The sequence below is a fragment of the Rhodotorula toruloides genome, assembly GCF_000320785.1.
Source record: "Rhodotorula toruloides NP11 unplaced genomic scaffold Scaffold9, whole genome shotgun sequence".
NCBI classification, from domain to species: Eukaryota; Fungi; Basidiomycota; class Microbotryomycetes; order Sporidiobolales; family Sporidiobolaceae; genus Rhodotorula; species Rhodotorula toruloides.
Window position 1 is genome coordinate 399,132 of NW_015622969.1, and position 13,617 is coordinate 412,748.

General features: G+C 61.9%; 6 protein-coding genes across 6 annotated transcripts; 3 read left to right on the forward strand and 3 right to left on the reverse strand.

Annotated features, from left to right (window-relative positions):
• Positions 1 to 77: 77 nt before the first annotated feature.
• Positions 78 to 1,487, reverse strand: RHTO_08092 (uncharacterized protein; the record flags this gene model as incomplete). Its single annotated transcript, XM_016421746.1, has 2 exons — positions 78 to 1,007; positions 1,068 to 1,487. The coding sequence occupies 2 exons, from the start codon at positions 1,485 to 1,487 to the stop codon at positions 78 to 80; spliced, it is 1,350 nt and encodes a 449-aa protein (XP_016273858.1).
• Positions 1,488 to 1,828: 341 nt separating this feature from the next.
• On the reverse strand, positions 1,829 to 3,335 carry RHTO_08093 (Ras small GTPase, Ras type; the record flags this gene model as incomplete). Its single annotated transcript, XM_016421747.1, has 3 exons — positions 1,829 to 2,012; positions 2,111 to 3,023; positions 3,086 to 3,335. 3 exons carry the CDS (start codon positions 3,333 to 3,335, stop codon positions 1,829 to 1,831), a joined length of 1,347 nt encoding a protein of 448 aa, XP_016273859.1.
• A 348-nt stretch (positions 3,336 to 3,683) lies between these two features.
• On the reverse strand, positions 3,684 to 5,891 carry RHTO_08094 (vacuolar sorting-associated protein VPS27; the record flags this gene model as incomplete). The annotated part of the gene is made up of 4 exons (XM_016421748.1): positions 3,684 to 4,159; positions 4,241 to 5,171; positions 5,235 to 5,713; positions 5,837 to 5,891. The coding sequence occupies 4 exons, from the start codon at positions 5,889 to 5,891 to the stop codon at positions 3,684 to 3,686; spliced, it is 1,941 nt and encodes a 646-aa protein (XP_016273860.1).
• Positions 5,892 to 6,052: 161 nt separating this feature from the next.
• RHTO_08095 (DNA dependent ATPase) lies at positions 6,053 to 8,420 on the forward strand (the record flags this gene model as incomplete). Its single annotated transcript, XM_016421749.1, has 8 exons — positions 6,053 to 6,139; positions 6,209 to 6,658; positions 6,717 to 6,902; positions 6,958 to 7,123; positions 7,184 to 7,330; positions 7,407 to 7,505; positions 7,562 to 8,280; positions 8,349 to 8,420. 8 exons carry the CDS (start codon positions 6,053 to 6,055, stop codon positions 8,418 to 8,420), a joined length of 1,926 nt encoding a protein of 641 aa, XP_016273861.1.
• Positions 8,421 to 8,852: 432 nt separating this feature from the next.
• On the forward strand, positions 8,853 to 10,244 carry RHTO_08096 (vacuolar protein sorting protein; the record flags this gene model as incomplete). The annotated part of the gene is made up of 5 exons (XM_016421750.1): positions 8,853 to 8,930; positions 9,283 to 9,399; positions 9,531 to 9,691; positions 9,791 to 10,108; positions 10,178 to 10,244. The coding sequence occupies 5 exons, from the start codon at positions 8,853 to 8,855 to the stop codon at positions 10,242 to 10,244; spliced, it is 741 nt and encodes a 246-aa protein (XP_016273862.1).
• Positions 10,245 to 10,875: 631 nt separating this feature from the next.
• On the forward strand, positions 10,876 to 13,121 carry RHTO_08097 (aspartate kinase; the record flags this gene model as incomplete). The annotated part of the gene is made up of 8 exons (XM_016421751.1): positions 10,876 to 10,994; positions 11,053 to 11,497; positions 11,554 to 11,649; positions 11,705 to 11,891; positions 11,948 to 12,621; positions 12,727 to 12,812; positions 12,868 to 12,927; positions 13,028 to 13,121. The coding sequence occupies 8 exons, from the start codon at positions 10,876 to 10,878 to the stop codon at positions 13,119 to 13,121; spliced, it is 1,761 nt and encodes a 586-aa protein (XP_016273863.1).
• Between the last annotated feature and the right edge of the window lie 496 nt (positions 13,122 to 13,617).

Consider the following 13,617-nt stretch of genomic DNA (forward strand, 5'->3'; position numbering starts at 1 on the left):
CGACAGACGAAGAAACGAATGAGGGTGAGCAGTAGAGCACTGAGGAGACAAACGGGACTTGGGACGGATAGGGCGGTTTACTGCGTCGAGCGAACCCGCGTGGACCTCCTCAACTCGTAGCCATCGCCGTCAAAGTCTTCGCCCAGTACCGCATGCTCAGAGCTTCGTCTCGACGCATTGGCGCGAGGAACGTAAGCGCTGTCCTCGTCGTCCTGCTCGTCCTCTTCGTCCCCGCTCGCGTCAGCGTGTTTCCCCTTTGCCTTGCCCGCCTTCTTGCGCTTCTTCTTCGGTGGCGGCGTGAGCTCGGGAAGGTAGTTACGCCCCTCGCGCTGCTTCTCGTACGACTCGAGACCAGTCTCAAAGATGAAGCGCAGAGGACGGCCGAAAGAGCGTGGGTAGTCGGGGTGTGGGACTGGAGGGCAGGCTGGGAGACGGTCGACAATGCCGCGAGAGCTACGTGAGAGGTAGTAGGGCGAGTGGGACGAAGGAGCGGAGAAGGAGGATGAGCGTGCCGAGGTGAGCGAGGGAAGGGAGGTCGACGAGATTGCGGAAGACAGGGAGACTGAGCGGCTGTGGCCTGGCGGATCTTGGAGCGTTTCATCGGGCTCGACGACCGTGTGAGGCATAATGCCGGCCTTGCTGGCGAGGGCGCTGACTTGACGTTCGCCAGTCTCGAGAGCGGCCTTGCCTTCAGCGACGCACGCTTCGAGAAGGTCGATAAGGCCGTCTGGAAGCTCGTCTGGCCGTTCGAGAAGCTGGACAAGGTCGCTTGCGAGAGCAGGGAAGGGTGAAGGTGGAGAGACGAGTGCGAGCGGCGCGACATGCGTGACTTGCGGACCAGGCGCGACAACTCCGCTCTGTTCACCGAGGCTGAGAGTCGAAAGCGTAGTGCCGATGCTGGGGAGGCGAGGCAGGGAAGGCGGACCGCGGGGAGCCGCAAAGACGAGGTGCGGCGGAACGGGCAGTTCGTAGACTTGCTGTCCGCGCGTCGGCAAGAAGGGGTCGAGCTAGGAAGAGAGAATTGAATGAGCTCATTGAGCGCACAACTTCAAAGTGGAAGAACGCACCTGGAACCTCGCTCTCCTCGATCCAGCAGTCGTCTCGTCTTCGCCTTCACCCCTTCCCCTTCCCGCTTTTTCCCTCCGCAGAGTCGTCTGCTGCATAGGCAGAGGAGCACCCCGCTTCTTCTTCGGCGATGGCGAGGCGAACGTGAACTGCTTCAGCAAGACCCTTCCCTCGTCCTCTTCCCTTCCGACTTTTCCGCCTGCGTCATGACTGCTGGGCGAGTAATGCGACGGGACGTATGTCGGTGCCGAATGCCCAGGAGTCGGCGTAGTGTTTCTGGTCGGAGGAAGGAAGCTGGATTTCGAAGGAGAAGCGAAGGTGGCTGAGCGAGTGCCGACGCGACTTGCTCCCTTCGACGTCGGCGTCGAGATGACCGCTCGACCGGTTTTGTCGATGTCGAGCTTGAAGCCCTCGACGACCATCGTGAGGGGAAGGCTGGCAGCCGGCGATGTTAGGCGATGAGTGTCGAATTGAGTAGGCGGCGTCGACAAGTCGTGGGAGGTGCGCGAGGCTCGTGAAGACAGAGGAGGAGCAAGGAGACCAGACAGAGCGGCAGGACAAGCAGAGGAGGCGAGGAGGACGTTCAACCGCTGCAAGAGGCAGCGGCGCCTTTGCACGGGCGAGAGGTGAAGGAAGGAGAAGGCGTGACGAGGCAATCAAAACAGTCAGAAAGGAGGTTGGGAGGCCAAAGCGATTTGCGGGGAGACGCCGACGAGGTCAGTGCGATTTGCCTCCTCTCGCCATTGATGACCTCGCCGCCTCGCTACGAGCAGCACGCCGACTTCAACTTCTGCCCGACTGTGAGTTTCTCGCGCTCGTTGACTTTGATGACGTCCTTCGGCGGATCCGCCTTGCGACCTCGCTTGTAAGGTGTGCCGGCGTGCTCGTCCTCCGAAAGGGAGTCGAAGGCGCGAACGGCGGTTACGCGCCGAGCGATGTAGTCGAAGCTGTAGACAAACTGTCAGTGCGTGTTTTCGCTTAATGGGAAGCCGAGTACGGCAAGGGTCGCGGAAGCACACAACCCTGCGGCGGCATTCGCACTCACATCTCTTCGACGCCCTCCCCCGTCTTCGCGCTCGTCCGCGGAAAGTGCTTAATGCCATCGCTCATGAAGCGCGCCACCTCGTCCTCCTCTTCCTGCTCCACCGGCTCGTCCTGGACGACCTCGTCGCCCGCCTCTCCATTGCGATGATCCGGCCGCATGCTGTCGTCCTCGAGATCTTCGCGCTGCATGATATGCCCGTCCGGGTCCTTGTACGGCCCGCCTTCGTAGATGGCTGGAGGAGCGCCGGCCCGACCGAAGTGTAAGGGCGCTGAAGGAGGAGAGGTTGCGACGAGGAGGTCGGGTATGGGTTCGTCGAGCTCGAAGGCTGGAGGAGTGGAGGCTGTAGAGGCGGTGGAAGCGGTGGCACAGGGAGAATCGGTGTCGGTGGGCGTCGTCGAAGAGGCGGAGACCTTGACTGCCGCAGAACCGTTGGGTGCACCCAACGCTGAGGAGGCCGAGGGTGCAAGTTCCGTCTTCTGGTCGCCGACTTGAACCCGCGGCAGTCGTCGCTTCTTCAGCTTTCCGCCCTTGTCTGGCGGAGGTAACACCTCGACGCTGACCTTCGGGAGGATCGTCTTCCCTTCACTTCTCCGCCTCGCGCCCTTCCTCCCTCTCGGCATCAGCTCCTGCAACACCTTATCCACCGCATCCTGAATCTCCTTCGCCTGTTTCTCCCCCTCTTCTCCCCGCTCAGCAAGCTCATCCGCCTTAGTCCCGACGCAAACCCAGCAAAACTTTCTCCGCTCGTCCTCGTCTTCCGGGACGGGGCACTTGGCGGCGAACTCGAGGAACCATGTTCGGATGGAAGAGGCAACTTGGGAAGGCGGAAGGGGCGAGATGAGAGAGTAGACGAGAATGCAGCAGTCTGAGTTGCGGTAGAAGGCGGGGGCGAGCGAGCGGAAGCGTTCCTGGCCTGCAATGGAGCGCATCTTCGTCAACGCTGTCCTCGGTACCATTCAGAGGAGAAAAACGCACCCGCCGTGTCCCACACCTGCAAACTCACTTCCTCCCTCCCCTCCTCATCCCTCTCCACCCTCCATTTCCGACTCAAGAAGTCGCATCCAATCGTCGCGCGATAGGCGAGGCTGAAGCCACCGTTGACGAAGCGCTGGCGGAGGCAGGTCTTGCCGGTTGAGGCGTCGCCGATTAGGATGGTCTTGAGGACGAGAGGAGGAGGTTGAGGGGGACCTGAGGGAGCCGGGGCGGAGAGCGGGGTGTGGGACATGCTGAAGCCTACGCTGAATGACTGTTAGTGTGTCTGACGGGCGTTCGGCGGGCGCGAAGGCGGGAGTTGCGAGTCGAGGTGGGGAGGCTGGCGAGGAGGTGCAGACTCGGCGACGACACGACGGGGCAGCCGCGAAGCAAGCCAGGCGAGTCAGACACGCTTGCTAGAGAGCAGCACAACCAGCGGCAAGTCCCACGAGCGAGAGTGAGTGTGAGAACGAGCACCAACCTCTCCCCGCCTCGCCTTCCCAAACTCCGTCATCACTGCGCCCCTGTCAATTCGCCTGTCCTTCTCTCCCAGCGACGCTTCGAAAGCATAGACGATACACTCAATGGCCCCAGAATGTGGCTACAACTCGATCAACTCCCCCGTCCGGCCACGCTCCTCCTCCTCCTCCTCCTCCTGCTCCGGCTCCTCCTCGACAGGCAACTCGCCCTTCGGTACGGCCGGAAACAACGCGCCTTGTGCACCTGTCGGCACGGAGGGGAAAGAAGATGGCTTGTAGTAACCCGCTGGGACTGGTTGGGACGGTTGTCGGTGCGGCTGAGCTTGGTGAGGCGATTGAGGGTAGGCTTGCACCGGCGGAGGAGAGGCGACTTCGGCGTGTTGCGGTACTGCGGATGGAGGGACGGGCGCGACGGGTATGGCGTAGGCGGGAAGAGGCTGGCCTGTCAGTGCGGGCGGAGGGGCGTATTGGTAGCGTGCGTCGAGAGGTTGGGCGGCGGCGGGAGGAGCGTGGTAGGGCTGGTGGTGCTGAGGCTGGGCGTAGGCCTGAGAAGTGGCGGAGTAGGAGGAGAGGCGGTTCGACAGTGGCGGCCGATAGCCTGCGATGATGCACGAAGAGGTGTAGGTCAGCAAGTCTGCCGAGGTCGACACGTCACCCGTATGAAAGGCATCGGACTCACTTGCGCGCTCTGTCAAACCCGCGCCATACAACCTCGCCGCCTCACCCAACTTCCACTCCATCTCGCTCAGTATCTCCCTCCTCCTCCTCGCGTCCTCCATCGCGCGATCGAGCCTTCCCTGCGTCGCATACGCCTCGTCATACATTCTCCGTTCTTTCGGGCCGAGGTAAGGCGGGTAAGGGGGAGAGGCAAAGAGGGAGGTAAAGTCGGAGAGGAGGGCGGATTCGGTCGCGGAGAGGTCGTAGGAGGGGAGAGACATGGGTTTTGGGCGGGAGGCGGCGGGCGAGTCGTAGGCGGTGGAAGAGGGGAAGAGCGACGAGTAGGCTGTCGAGGTGGGAATTGTCGCCTCTGACTCGCTGCGTGCGAATGACGGCGCAGTCGCAGGAGGTTGCAAGTCTCTCAAGCTCGCCGCGATAGCCGCTGCCAGGTCCGGGTCGTCCTCCTCGTCCTTCTTCGCCGACGACGATGCGCCCTTCGAATCCGAGATCTGCGACGCATACGACGGGTTGTACCCCGACTTGGCCGGCGGACCTGGATGGGCTCGAGGCAGCTGGTCCGGCTCGACCTCTTTGAGGGACGCCTCGATCGCCTTCCGTAGGTCCTCGTCCTCCTGCTCCTTGCGCGACAGCCCGCCCTTGGCACTTACAGTCTTACTCCGCTCAACCTGCGCAGGCCTCTTCGCCTCCCGCTGTCCCGCCGAATAACTCGCATGTCTCTGTACGCTCCCACCCTTCCCCTCTCTGATCTTCTTCGCGCACCCGTCGCACACCCTGACAGGCTCGAGGATCCCATAGTGAGGGAGGGGAGCGGCGGACGACGAGCATTGCTGGTCGAAGACTTGGCCGCAGTTTCGGCAGTGGTGTTTGCGGTTGAAGGTGGAGAATTCGGTGCGGCAGCGCGTGCAGTAGGGCGAGTCGGTCCAGTCCGGGGCCTGCGCGAGCACGAGTTCGTTAGCGGGTGAGAGTGAAGAGCGAGCTGCGGACGTAGGACGCACCGAGAGCGAGTCGACCATTGCGGCCGTCGCCGTTGGGTCTCGCGGAGGGAACTGGACGCCCTCCTTGACGAGCTTGTCGTACACGCGGACGAGTTCCGAGTCGCGCAGCTGGTCCTTGCCCTTGAACGCGGTGGCCCAATCCTGCAGCCTCGCGAGGACCTTGTCCTTGACGTCGCGGTGCACCGATCCGCCCGACTTGACTCCGCGCGCAAGCAGCTCGAGGTCGGTCGCTACGCCGCCCTCGAACGCCGTCTTTGCGAACTGGACGAGGAACGCCGTCCCGCCATTCTTGACGCAGACGTCGCACAACTCGAGCGCGAGGAGCTGTACGTTGGGGTTGTCGTACTGGATTCGGCGGAGGAGGGAGCGGGACGCGTAGGCCGGGATGACAGAGGCGGATCGGACGAGGTCTGCGAGTTGGAGGGCGGCGACGAGGTCGAGTGGGGTTTGGGCGGGGAGGAGGTCGCTCGTTGTCTTGTCTGTGGGGATTGACGGGCGTGGTCAGCGTGCTCTGCGAGGCGTGAGACGGGTGTTGCGAGGCTGTCGAGATGACGAGGACGAGGACGAGGTGGGGGTTGGTGAGAGCGAGGGAAGAGACTCGCCGATGAGCGTGTCCCACTCTTGCTGCTGCTGCGTCGGTCCCCACAGGAAACTCATCGTCACCCAGCCTGACAGTCCGAGTCGATGAGGAGAGTGGCCGAGGACAAGTGGCCCGTTTGTGATCAGGTTTGTATTCAGTCCACACTCGAATACAAAGTTTGTAATCCCTCGGATGTCAACCGTGGCTCTCCCTTCGCCGACATCACTCGCTGACCAGGATGGCACCGCGCAGGAGACAGTCGCAGCAGAATAATGGGGACGGGCAGGTCTACGGTCCACGGTCGGCGCTCACCTCGTTCCTCCGCGTGCGCTCACTCTCGCCACTCCTCCTCGGACGCGACTGACATCTCCTCGCTCGACTCGCTCGATGACAGGAACAAGGCATCACGGGACCGAACGCAAACATCAACTATGCCAACAGGCGCACGGGGCAACTCGCTCAGCCGTCCCCTCCCTCTCCAGCGACTCCCGCGACTGCCTCTGGCTCGACCACCCCGACCACTTCGGTCCAGCTCACCGCCGCAGACGACAGCACGGCTTCGTCGTCCACTGGAGCGTCGATGCCCGTGACGGTCACTGCCGCATCGACCGACGCAAACGCCGAAGCAGGGCCCTCCTCTTCTTCGACGGGCAAGAAGCGCAAGTCGACCTCGTCCGCTGCGAGCAAGAAGAAGGCCAAGAAGGACAAGGGCGGAGACGAGGAGGATGGGTTCACGCTTGCGGGCGCACCGCACGTTGCGCCGAAGAAGGGACGGTACGACGACAGGATGCCGGGGGCTATCGCTGTCTGCGCCGAGTGCGGGAAGAAGTTTACCGTCTCCAAGGTGCGTAGTGCTCTCGCTACCCGCGCACACGAGCTGACTTGCGCGCGTGTCCTCGCAGTACACGGCGTCGAACCCGCGCGGACCAGGCCTGCTCTGCTCGCCCTGCACGTCCGAGTCGATCGAAGATCGCGCGACGTTCCCTTCGCTCCCGAAGAAACCCAAGCTGGTCAAGAAAAAGTCGCAGAAGGGCGTCGAGGAGACGATGTACACGCCCGTCCCGGCTCTGCAGCAGGCCTGTCTCTCTGTGCGCTCGCTTCCCCTTGGTTTTCTCTCTGCCAGTGGCTGATCTTCCGACGCAGATCATTGGCTCGTACATCGACGACGTCGAAGCGCTCGGCGATATCGGGCACAAGAACCTCGACCGAGTCGCCAAGATCGTGTGCAAGAACCGCGCGCTCAACGGCGACAACTTGCGCTTGTTCCTCGAAGTCGGGCACAAGGAGTTGAAGCTGTACGACTGCACGAGTGCGCAACCTTCCCCTCTCTCGCTCTCTGAGGAACGAGCTGACGGCGGTTCCGACGCAGACGTGAAAGACACGGCTCTCGCCTCCATCTCGACGTTCTGCCCGCACCTCGAGCGCCTCACGCTCAACTTGTGCGGAAGGCTCGACGACGATGTCATCGATGCGTGGATGAAGGGCTTCAAGGAGCTGAGGCACTTGACGCTGTATGGTCAGTCGCTGACCTTTGCCTCGAGAAAGTCCTCGCGCTGTCGTGTATCTGGGCTCATACCAGCGCTTTCTCGCAGCCCCGTACCTCGTCACAATCAAGAAGTGGATCGAGTTCCTCTCGACCTGCGGAACGGATCGTCCCGAGTTCGAGACGTTCCAGCTGCGCATGTCTTCCCGTACGTCCTGCTCTCTTCTGTGATCAGACGGACAGCTGACACAAGTGCCTGCGCAGGCTTCAACGACGACTGCCTTGACGCCCTTGTCTCGCACTCGCCGAACCTCACGCACCTCCAGCTCGCCGAGATCGGCCGCTTCACCTCCTCGTCCCTCTCGAAGCTTCACTCGCTCAAGAACCTCGTCTCGCTCGACATTGCGCGTCTCGGGACACCGCAAGGTCAGACGCTCGAGGACGACGCTGTCATCGCGCTACTCGCGAACGTCGGCGGCAACCTCGAGCGCCTCGTGCTGGACGGGAACGAGAAGTTGACCGAAAGAGTACTCACGGAGGGAATTCGTCCGCACTGCCCGGCGCTGCGCGAGTTGTCGTTGTCGAACTTGCCGGACGTCGAGACGAGCGGTGTCGAGGCGCTCTTCACGCCTCCCTCGCCCGACTCGGACTCTGCCGAGCCGACCGCACCCTTCTCCGCCGCCGGCCTGACCCTCCTCAACCTCCACCGCGTCTCGTTCTTATCTCCTACCGCCCTCGAACTCATCCTCACCCACTCGGGCCGCACGCTCAAACACCTCAACCTCCATTCCTGCGACGACCTCACCTCCGAAGTCCTCACCCACAAACTCGCCACCTCGTGTCCGGATCTCGAGGTCGTCGATCTCAGTTTCGTCAGGAGCGTCGATAACTTTGTCGTCAAGGCTTTGCTCGATGGATGTCCGAGGTTGAGGGTGTTGTTCTTGCATGGCAACAACCGCGTGACGAGTGATGTGCCGAGGAAGGTGCGTTTGCTGTCTCCTTCATGCTCCGAGATGAGTCGGAGGCTGACTTTCGATGTGTGCACGAACAGGCCGGCGTCCAGCTTCGTGGTCTCGAGAACGCCGTCCACAGCGAGAGTCCCTCGGGTGTCATGTGGGCCTAAATTTTCGCCTGTGCCGCCATCAGCATCTGTACCCTCTCCCCCTTGTCGAGGTGCCCTTCGTCGACCTTGTCTTCACTCTCTCGCTTGCGCCTCGCCTCGCCTGCCGTTTCTTGTAGCCTTTCTTTGCGTAGCTTGTCATCTTGGGAACACTTTGAGATTTCACGCAATTCCGCACGAGAGATTTCCTTCTCCTCCTCCTGGCAGTGTCCTGGCCTTTCGCCTCTGCCTCTGCACTTCTCGCTCGACTCGCTCACTCTCGCTCGTCCGGCTAGCTAGCTCCTTTCCCAGCTCTCTTGACTTCATCAATCCCTCCACCCGGCCCGCAACACCCTCCACGCCTTCCACTCCTCCGCAACCCCCACACGCTCCCCTCCCCTCCCCTCCCCTCCCCTCCCCTCCCCTCCTTCCTCTCACCGTCAGGACTGAGAGGCGATGCTAGTTCTCGTGATTGGCGACTTGCACATCCCGAACAGGGCGCATGACTTGCCGGCCAAGTTCAAGAAGTTGTTGGTGAGTCTCGAGGATGGGAGGAAGGCGGTGTCATCAGTTCGAGGAGGAGGAACGAGAGGATGGAAGAGGGCGTCCGGGTCTGGGCAGGAGGTGTACAGCGTGGAACGAGAAAGTGAGGAGCGGTACCGACGGGCTTTGAGGATCGGCGCCAGACCTGCTGATGAGCGATACTCGAGGATATCGAGGAGGAGGGTGGATTTCGGCGATTTAGCGAGACGAGCTTGCGCTGTGATCCTCAAGAGAGGCAGAGTTGATCCGCCTGAGTCGCTCGAGCGCCCACAACCCGCCAACCCCTCCTCCTCCTCCTCGAACCTCCCGCTAACCTCCCTTTCCCTCTTCCCCTCTCTCGCAGGTCCCCGGCAAGATCGGCCAAATCCTCTCAACGGGCAACACGACCGACCAGGAGACGTGGGACTACCTGCGGAGTGTTGCACCGGACGTGAGAGGCGTGAGAGGGGATTGGGACGAGGTGCGTCTTCGTGTTCGTGTTCTGCGGCAGCTGTCTCGTACATCGGGAGATGCGACAGTACAAGTCGTCGGCGCTTCCGTTGACCGCATTTAGCGGAATGCATCCTGACCCGCCTCACGCACACCTCGCAGCCCTCTGCCTCTCTACCGCCCTCAATGGTCGTCCAGCACGGCCCGCTCCGAATTGGCGTCATCCACGGACACCAAGTTGTGCCCTTCGGCGATGCAGAGATCTTGGCGGCGACGGCGAGGAAGATGGATGTGGATGTGCTGATTAGCGGAGGGACACATCGGTGCGTCAGGACCCCTTCAAGCCTTCTCGTCGAGCGGATCGCCTGCATACTTGGCGAGTGCTGCTGTTCCAACTCCTGACGCCCATGCCTTGTCTGAAGCTTCGAAGCGTTTGAGTCGGACGGCCGGTTCTTCCTCAATCCCGGCTCGGCAACAGGCGCTTTCTCTCCGCTATGGACGCCTGCATCGACAACAACAACGATAGAAGGAGAAGCAGCAACAGCGCAGGCGGGCGAAGCGGCCGCGGGAGCGGATGGAGAGAAGAAGGAGGGCGATGCAGCCGCGGGAGAGCAGAAGGATGGCGGGGAGGGAACGGACGGCGGCGATGCGGAGAAGGTCGACGAGAATGCGCAGCAAGGCGAGGACGGGCCGACACCCAGCTTTGCGCTGCTCGACATCCAGGGGAACGTCGTCGTCACGTACGTCCCGCCCGCCTTTCTCGCGCTCGCTGCGGGTCTCTGACTGACATTGTACTTCCCGTCCCGCAGATACGTCTACACTGAGCGGCATGGGGACGTCAGCGTCGAGAAGATGGAGTTCAGGAAGTCGACATGAGGTTCGCGGCGATAGGCGAGGGAGATACCGTCGCAGGGAGTTGGTGCAGCCTCGCGCGGACGGGTTGCTGGAACGCGGAGCATGTCGTCCGATACGTTCTCGTGCTCGCTGCGTGTGATCGGCCCTCCCGGACGTTCGTGGTCCGCCGCAAGCCAACAAAGAGTCAACTCCGGCCGACGCAACTCGAGCGATGCGAAATCGTCTGCTTGCTCTCTTCGCCTCGTTGAGCTTGCTGGACTCGCTGAACTTGCTGCAAGACTCGCATCAAAGGCTATCTTGACCCTGCGCAACCGCCAGACCACCCACGTCCTCCTCATCGCCCTCAAGCACGACATCAGCGACTTCCCGAAGCACTCAACCACGCCCAGGTGACAGCGTAGACGGCTCGATAGACTGACCAGGCGTACTGTGAGTAATCGGCTCTGTCTACGCACCTTGTCAAGCCCGCGACGCTGACATCTTACCACTCCCTTCCTTTCGACCCTCTTCGATCCGTTGTCCGTCTTGCTCGCAGATTGTTTGCGTGAGTGGGTCATCCGACAGTGAACCCTTTGACTCTGCTGACCGATCTGTCGTTCCCGCAGCTCCCGCAACTCGCTCCCCTACGCCCGCGGCATCTCCCTCTTCCCTCATGAGCGCTCCCGCCAAGCTGCGAGGCAACCCTCCTGCGCCTGCGCCAATCGTTGTGCAGAAATATGGCGGAACGAGTGTCGGCAAGCAGCTGCACATGATCACCGGCAACATCGTCCCGTGAGTCCCTCTCCCGTTCGAAAGCGGAGGAATGGTCTTGACCCGGGTTCAAACGCAGACAATACCTCAACGACGGCTACCGAGTAGTCGTTGTCTGCTCTGCACGATCCGGCAACACCAAGGCGACCGGCACGACCAACCTCTTGCTCCGAGCAGCTCTCGAAGCCATCCGACCGAAAGGTCCCGACCTCTCCTCCTCCGTCCCCTCGCTCCGCAACTCTCCCTCGCAGTCTCCCGCACCCGGCACCCCCGTCACGCCTCGACAAAGCTACCTCTCCGGCTCGCTCTCCAACCTCCGCATGATGGCGTCTGGCGTTGGGCTCGACAAGATGAATGGCGACGACGACAGGCAGTTGTTCGACGACACTGTTGATCAGATCAAGCGGGATCACCTCGAGGCGGCGCGTAAGGCGATCGTCAACTCGAAGGAGGTGTTGCAGGAGGTTGAGGAGGAGCTCGAGTACGACTGCGAGCGGTTGAGGGGCTTCTTGCGGGCGGCGCAGGTGCGAAGCGTTCTTCTTGGCTCCACGAGAATTTGTGCTAATCCTACGATGCGCAGATCATCGACGAGATCTCGACACGGTCAAAGGACATCATTATGGGCGTCGGAGAGCGATTGTCTTGCCGCATCGTTGCTGCTTCCCTGCGGGATAGGGTGCGTCCGCTTCCGCTGTCACAACCACAGCTCGCTGACCTCTCGGCACATGCAGGGCATCGACTCCGAGCTGCTCTCGCTGGAGAGCATCATCGACTGGGACGTCCTTGGCGACGAGGCGGAAGTCGCGTCAAAGTCGGCAGACGGCCCACCCCAGCTCGGCCAGGAGTTCTACTCGAAGCTCAGTCAACGACTCGGCGAGCGATTGGCAGAGTGCGGTGACCGAGTGCCAGTCGTGACGGGTGTGTACCGCAGCGTCTGCTCGAGCGAGCGTTCAGCTGACACCTCTTGCTCGTAGGCTTCTTCGGCGTCGTTCCCGGCTCACTCCTGGCGCAGGTCGGCCGCGGCTACTCGGACCTCTGCGCGGCGTTGTGCGCCGTCGGTCTCAGCGCCGCCGAACTGCAAGTCTGGAAGGAAGTCGATGGCATCTTCACGGCCGACCCTCGCAAGGTCCCGACCGCACGGCTTCTGTCGACGATTACGCCAGAGGAAGCCGCCGAGTTGACCTACTACGGCTCCGAGGTCATCCATCCCTTCACGATGGAACAGGTTATCCGCGCTGCGATCCCGATCCGCATCAAGAATGTAGAGAACCCGCGAGGCGAGGGCACCATCATCTTCCCCGACACGGTATCCGCCGACGCAGCCGACGAGACCCACACGGCCAAGACGACTGTCGCTCCCTCAGCCGCTCCTTACGCACCTGCCTCCCTCCCCTCTTCCGTCCTCGAACCGCATCTCGGCCCGACAGCCATCACGATCAAAGACACCGTCGTCGTCCTATCCGTCCACTCGAACCGCAAGACGATCTCGCACGGCTTCTTCGCTCGCATCTTTGGCGCGCTCGACAAGCATGGGATCGTCGTCGACTTGATCTCGACCTCCGAGGTGCACGTCTCGATGGCCATTCACGGCGAGATCAGGAAGAGCGTGCTGGATCGCGTAACGAGGGACTTGAAGGTTGTTGGCGAGGTGAGCCGGATTCCTTCGAGGCTTTCTGGCGTGAATGGCTCGGCCGTTCTCAAGCGTGACTGCGTTCGACGGCGCCGCAATGACTGACGCTTTCTGTGCCCTCAGATCTCCATCTCACGCGACATGGCCATCCTCTCGCTCGTCGGCAAGCACATGAAGAACATGGTCGGCGTCGCCGGCAAGATGTTCACGTGAGTGCACTGCGTCAATCGCGAGTGGCTCGTCTGACGATTCATCGTCGCGCAGGACGCTCGCCGAGGGCAACGTCAACATCGAGATGATTTCGCAGGGCGCGAGCGAGATCAAGTGAGTGCCGTTTCCCTCTCGATGTGCTCGATGTTCTCAGCTCCCGCTATATCGTCTAGCTGTCTCTCATTGTGCACACGCTGACCCGTTGCTTCGACAGCATCTCCTGCGTGATCGAAGAGCGTGACGCCGTCAAGGCGCTCAACCTCGTCCACCTCAAGCTCCTCCACCAGGCGCCGCAGGTGTTCTCCTAGACTCTCTGCGTCCTCCGACTCTCCTCTCGCCCTCGCACAGCGCTCATCCTGCCCATATGCATCCTTTTCTCTCCCCTTTCCTCGTCGCATCGCATCTTCTTCACCTATACTCCCTCCGCCACGACCCGGCGATTCTGCAAAACAGCTTGTTGACAGCTGACACTCTTTCACGCCTCACAGAGAGTGCAGACCGTGCGCACCTCGCGAGCGGACTTGACTTCCTCCTCCTCGTCGCCGGGACCTTCTCAAGCTGGCTTTTCGAGCCGAAGCCGGCTACGCAAGCTGGAAGCGAGTTCATTCGTCTCTGTGTCGCTTCTTTGCTCTCTGGGCCCTTCCAAGTCGCCCAAAGTCCCGCTCCGTGAGACTCCGCGGCGCACCCTCTCCTCATCTCCCTTGCCCTCCTTCACCTCACTCGCTCCCGCTTGCCACGGTCCTGTGCCCGCTCAGACACCCTCACAAGCGCTCCCACAGCTCTCTCAACCGCCTCGCCAACCCT